This window comes from Lontra canadensis, unplaced genomic scaffold, assembly GCF_010015895.1.
Source record: "Lontra canadensis isolate GAN:19392208 unplaced genomic scaffold, GSC_riverotter_1.0 scaffold63, whole genome shotgun sequence".
NCBI lineage: Eukaryota > Metazoa > Chordata > Mammalia > Carnivora > Mustelidae > Lontra > Lontra canadensis.
In genome coordinates, this window is record NW_022631057.1 from 4659610 (window position 1) to 4665609 (window position 6000).

Consider the following 6000-nt stretch of genomic DNA (forward strand, 5'->3'; position numbering starts at 1 on the left):
CTCGGAATCGCAATATCAGGTTTGTAGGCTGGCTCCCTTGGCCATACCACAAGGTACTGAGGGAGTACTAGTTTATCTCTGACAAGTAAATAGAATTGGGGAGGGTGAGAAATGGCATAGAAATGGCCGCTTGCATTTTTATGAGTTGAGAACTTACCATAGGCCAGGTTTTGTGTTATTTTGCATTCATTTTGTTGCTTTATTCCCAACCTTTGATATCAACAGCAATCTCCAGTTTTATAGGTCATGCAAATAAGTCTCTAGGAGGCAAAGTGACCAGCTAGCGTTCACATGTCCCATGGCAGGGAGTGACAGATGCAGCTGCCTCTCATGCCTTGAGTTGGTGCTTTCATTCTTACCGCATTTCTGAGAACAGTGAAGCCCCTGGAGTCAAGGGTCTTTGATGCCTCCTGGGTCAAAAGGAACATGAGCGGATCAGCTGTCTGGTTTGTCCAGAGCTGTGGTTCTCATGAAGCCTCAGCCTATGCCTAGGAGTCCCTCTCCCTGTCCCGCAAGGCCGGGGATGGGGACCTCCTCTGCTGCTTTAGCTTCCCCAGTGCAGTCGGACTCAGGAGAAAGGAGAAGGGCCCAGAGGAGGTCAGAAAGCAGAAGCAAACCAGTTTGTCTCTTCTCTGTTTGGATGTAGACGCTTATAACCCAGTGGGGCGGGAGAACCGTCATTTCCTCCTGAAGATGACAGAATTCACAGGACAGATTTAGAAGACGCCAGCATGTAGGAACAAGAGTGTACATTATCTGAAGGTCCCAAGATAATACCAAGGGTTTTTGCTGGTCAGAATCCATCTGTCCTTCTCAGACTTTTGACCTTTCAAGGCCAAGTCTATGGCTCTATTCAATTTTCCCAGCCCCCAGCTATCTTTGCAGATATAGGATGTCATGACTCACAGCCTCAGCAATCAGACAACAAAAGGAAATTAAAGGCATCCAAATCGGCAAAGAAGAAGTCAAACTATCACTCTTCGCAGATGATATGATACTATATGTGGAAAACCCAAAGGACTCCGCTCCAAAACTGCTAGAACTTGTACAGGAATTCAGTAAAGTGTCAGGATATAAAATCAATGCACAGAAATCGGTTGCATTTCTCTACACCAACAAGACAGAAGAAAGAGAAATTAAGGAGTCAATCCCATTTACAGTTGCACCTAAAACTATAAGATACCTAAGAATAAACCTAACCAAAGAGGCTAAGAATCTATACACAGAAAACTATAAAGTACTCATGAAAGAAATTGAGGAAGACACAAAGAAATGGAAAAATGTTCCATGCTCCTGGATTGGAAGAATAAATATTGTGAAAATGTCTATGCTACCTAAAGCAATCTACACATTTAATGCAATTCCTATCAAAGTACCATCCATTTTTTTAAAAGAAATGGAACAAATAATCCTAAAATTTATATGGAACCAGAAAAGACCTTGAATAGCCAAAGGAATATTGAAAAAGAAAGCCAAAGTTGGTGGCATCACAATCCCAGACTTCAAGCTCTATTACAAAGCTGTCATCATCAGGACAGCATGGTACTGGCACGAAAACAGACACATAGATCAATGGAACAGAATAGAGAGCCCAGAAATAGACCCTCAACTCTATGGTCAACTAATCTTCGACAAAGCAGGAAAGAATGTCCAATGGAAAAAAGACAGCCTCTTCAATAAATGGTGTTGGGAAAATTGGACAGCCACATGCAGAAAAATGAAATTGGACCATTTCTTTCCTTACACCACACACGAAAATAGACTCAAAATGGATGAAGGACCTCAATGTGAGAAAGGAATCCATCAACATCCTTGAGGAGAACACAGGCAGCAACCTCTTCGACCTCAGCCGCAGCAACATCTTCCTAGGAACATCGCCAAAGGCAAGGGAAGCAAGGACAAAAATGAACTATTGGGATTTTATCAAGATCAAAATCTTTTGCACAGCAAAGGAAACAGTTAACAAAACCAAAGGACAACTGACAGAATGGGAGAAGATATTTGCAAACGACATATCAGATAAAGGGCTAGTGTCCAAAATCTATAAAGAACTTAGCAAACTCAACACCCAAAGAACAAATAATCCAATCAAGAAATGGGCAGAAGACATGAACAGACATTTCTGCAAAGAAGACATCCAGATGGCCAACAGACACATGAAAAAGTGCTCCATATCACTCGGCATCAGGAAAATACAAATCAAAACCACAATGAGATATCACCTTACACCAGTCAGAATGGCTAAAATTAACAAGTCAGGAAATGACAGATGCTGGCGAGGATGTGGAGAAAGGGGAACCCTCCCACACTGTTGGTGGGAATGCAAGCTGGTGCAACCACTCTGGAAAACAGCATGGAGGTTCCCCAAAATGTTGAAAATAGAACTACCCTATGACCCAGCAATTGCACTACTGGGTATTTATCCTAAAGATACAAACGTAGTGATCCGAAGGGGCACGTGCACCCGAATGTTTATGTCTACGTAACAATGTCTATGTCTACATAACAATGCAATGTCTACAATAGCCAAACTATGGAAAGAACCTAGATGTCCATCAACAGATGCATGGATAAAGAAGATGTGGTATATATACAAAATGGAATACTATGCAGCCATCAAAAAAAAGAAATCTTGCCATTTGCGATGACGTGGATGGAACTAGAGGGTATCATGCTTAGCGAAATAAGTCAATCAGAGAAAGTCAACTATCATATGATCTCCCTGATATGAGGGAGAGGAGATGCAACATGGGGGGTTAAGGGGGTAGGAGAAGAGTAAATGAAACAAGATGGGATTGGGAGGGAGACAAACCATAAGTGACTCTTAATCTCACAAAACAAACTGAGGGTTGATGGGGGGAGGGGGCTTGGGAGAGGGGATGTGGGGTTATGGACATTGGGGAGGATATGTGCTATGGTGAGTGCTGTGAAATGTGTAAACCTGGCGATTCACAGACCTTACCCCTGGGGATAAAAATATATTATATGTTTAAAAAAAATAAAATTAATAAAAAAATAAATAAAAATAAATAAAAAAATTAAAAAAACAAAAACCACAGACTCCTATGATTCTAAATTCTCTATCTACTTTACTCCTAAGCTCCTATAACTGAGGGATGAAAAGCGGTTACAACCCAGAGTTTTTTACAGCAATGTGTTAAGTGGAGAGGGAAGAGGAATTATGTCTGTCTGCTAGCTGTCTGTCGACCTAGCTGAATGCTTTCTGAAACCAGCTCTTCCCAAACTGAATTCCTTGTCTTCCTGCACAGACCTGTTCTCTCCTCCTACAGCTGAGGCTATGCCCAGCCACGCAATCATCTAATGCGGAAGTATCAGCCATCTTGTCTCTCCTCTGCTGTTCCCCAGCCTCACACAGTCTGAGAGGGAGCAGCTCTACCTCAGAAATCTCCCTCAACCATGTTTTTCTTTCAATTCTCATTCCATTGGTAATAGATACCTAGTTCATTGCTTGTCATGACTAATAAAACAAACTCCTATTTTCTCCCCTTCCAGTTTCTTCCCCACCTTCACTGTCACCATCTGTCACCCTATAACCAGAGCCAAATTAATAAAACACAGATCAGATCTATGACGCTACTGCTTAAATTCCTTCAATGCCCCCCTCCATACCCGCCTCTGACTATAGGACAAAATCCAAATATCAGAGTGGTATTTAAATTTCTTGTAAGATCAATCTACTTTATAGATCTATCTCTTACCAACTTTTAAAATCCTTTCTCAGTTCAAATACGTACATTCTTGGGCAATATTTTTGGTCATGTTGGATTTCTTACTGTTGACGCAAACTCCAAAGAATTTTATGTTTCCTTGCCCTTTTTATTTCAAGTTGTTCCATCCAAATAGAATTTCCTGCTTGAAATATTTGAATGTTCTCTCATTCTTCAATGAACAATCACATGCTTCATTCCGATATGACTTCACCTACACCCCAATAGAGTTCATTTATAACACTATCATAATCTATATTTATACTGTATTATGATGATATGTGCGTGTGTGTGTGTGTGTGTGTGTGTGTGTCTCCCCTTCCTCTTCTCTCATCACCAGAATCTGAGCTCTAGATTCCAAACTTTGTGTAGGTTTGGTGTGGGGTTAGTTTGTTTTGTTTTGTTTTGGCTTTTTTTTTCTTTTCTTTTTCTCAGATTTTATTCAAATTCTAGTTAGTTAACACACATTGCAATATTGGTTTCAGGAGTAGAATTCAATGGTTCATCACTTTACATACTTTGATTCATCTTTGCATTTTGCATTTTTATTTCCTAGCTCAATGAAGTGTTCATAGCAGATGGTCAATAAATATTGTTGAATGAATGAACAAACTAATGAAACTCATCTGAGCAGAACTGGTAGTGAGGACACCCGGAACAACACTATGAAGAGATTCAATATGATTTTAATTGTGTGGTACTTTGAACCAAGGCGCATTGAACAACAACAACAAAGAAGATTACGGAGAGTGAAGATATTTAAAATTCCCTAGGATGTTCAAATAAACAAAGTTTCCATATATATTAGCAGCTTGGTTTCGTAATGTGGGGATGGGTCAGAGAGAAAGTTAAATGAAGAGGTGAACTGGTTTAATCCCATTTTTACCGTGACAGAACAATTTCTTTAAAAATCAGTGTAAAAATTCACATAGTGACTGCTCCCTGTCTTTCCTGTTGCTCTGCAACCAAATCATGGATGCATGTTACCCACTGCTCGAAAGTGCTCGGCAAACCCGGTGGAGGGAACATTAAAGAAACCATTGTGTACGAGCAACACCCCTGAGATCCCAGGATCCAGCTCCTCCTGACAGGGCTTTACCTGCAGTTTTCTGCTTCTAGATGTTTGGGTCGACATCAAACTCCTGTGTTTTTACAACAGTTCCATTGTCACATCAAATCCAAATCAAAGCAATGACTGTGGAAAGGGCCTTACGGGACTAGCTCGCTGCAGTTCCTCCTGTCTCGGGATCTTTCCCACGAGACCCAGCTAATTTAATTTGCTTCCTCTCCCCACTCCGCCCCCGCCCCCCTCCCCATCAAAAGGCTGTAAAGCAGCTATTCCTTCAATCCAAAACCAGAGCTTCTGACAAGGGAGGGAAGATACTGTGGATGATGTGTCTGTAGAGATGTAGAACTATTTTCCAAATATACGTGCGGGGGAGTCTTTTGCCCTTCATGTCACAGGAATGATCCCAGTCGCGCAGATGAAGATGCAGAGTGAACTGAATAGATGTTTGACGCCGCACTTTCTGACTCTAGACCTTGGCTGTTACATCTTTGGTCATTTTCACGTGCACCTGGGAATAAGAAAAGCTGACTTCCCTTTCACACCTTGGTCTTTTTACAGTACTGAGTGGCATCCGAGTTCTGGATGGTTTTCATTCCGAGGTAGTTCCAATGTCCCGAACATTTACTTTTTCTCTATAACTCACCATTATTCACTCCTTCCAGCTGGCAGGTGACTTGATCACGGACATCTTCACCGCTGTTGGCTCGGTGACGTCAGCCTTGTTGTTGATCCTCTTTCTGGCTGTGGCGGCTTCTGTGATTGCCTCCAACAAGAGGGCGACTCAGGGAACCTACAGCCCCAGCTGTCAGGAAAAAGAAGGCTCTCGAGTGGAAATGTGGAGCATGGTGCCACCTTCTGCCGTGGAGAGGCTGATTTAGGAGCCTTCTGTCTCCCTGAGACAGAGATCCGCACACTGTGAACGTGATGACCAAACCCGAGCGTCTTTCGACCTACCTGGGCTCATCAGTTTATAACTGGGCTTTCACGGGAACTGTGGGAAAGATTCCTTTGGCCACCTTAAAGACTTTCTGGTTCAACCTGACATCATCATTTTATTATATTAGCCGATCAGTCTCAGAACAATGTTTCTGTGCTAGTAATTTCAGCCTCATAATTAGCAAAAATATCCTCCAGGGGATAGTGTCTTCTGGGAAAGGCACTAGTGCCTATCACTTAGCTTTTTACCCTGGCACCTGGGGACCG

The 6000-nt window shown here is 42.1% G+C and overlaps 1 protein-coding gene across 2 annotated transcripts in view; it reads left to right on the forward strand.

The window, feature by feature from the left end:
• Window positions 1-5675, forward strand: part of CRB1 (crumbs cell polarity complex component 1) — a 138476-nt gene extending 132801 nt beyond the window's left edge. For both annotated transcript variants that reach the window (XM_032878194.1, XM_032878195.1), the window contains one exon: window positions 5460-5675. In XM_032878194.1, coding sequence (XP_032734085.1) covers window positions 5460-5675 — 216 coding nt within the window. The remainder of the gene's footprint in view (window positions 1-5459) is intronic.
• The last annotated feature ends 325 nt before the right edge of the window (window positions 5676-6000 follow it).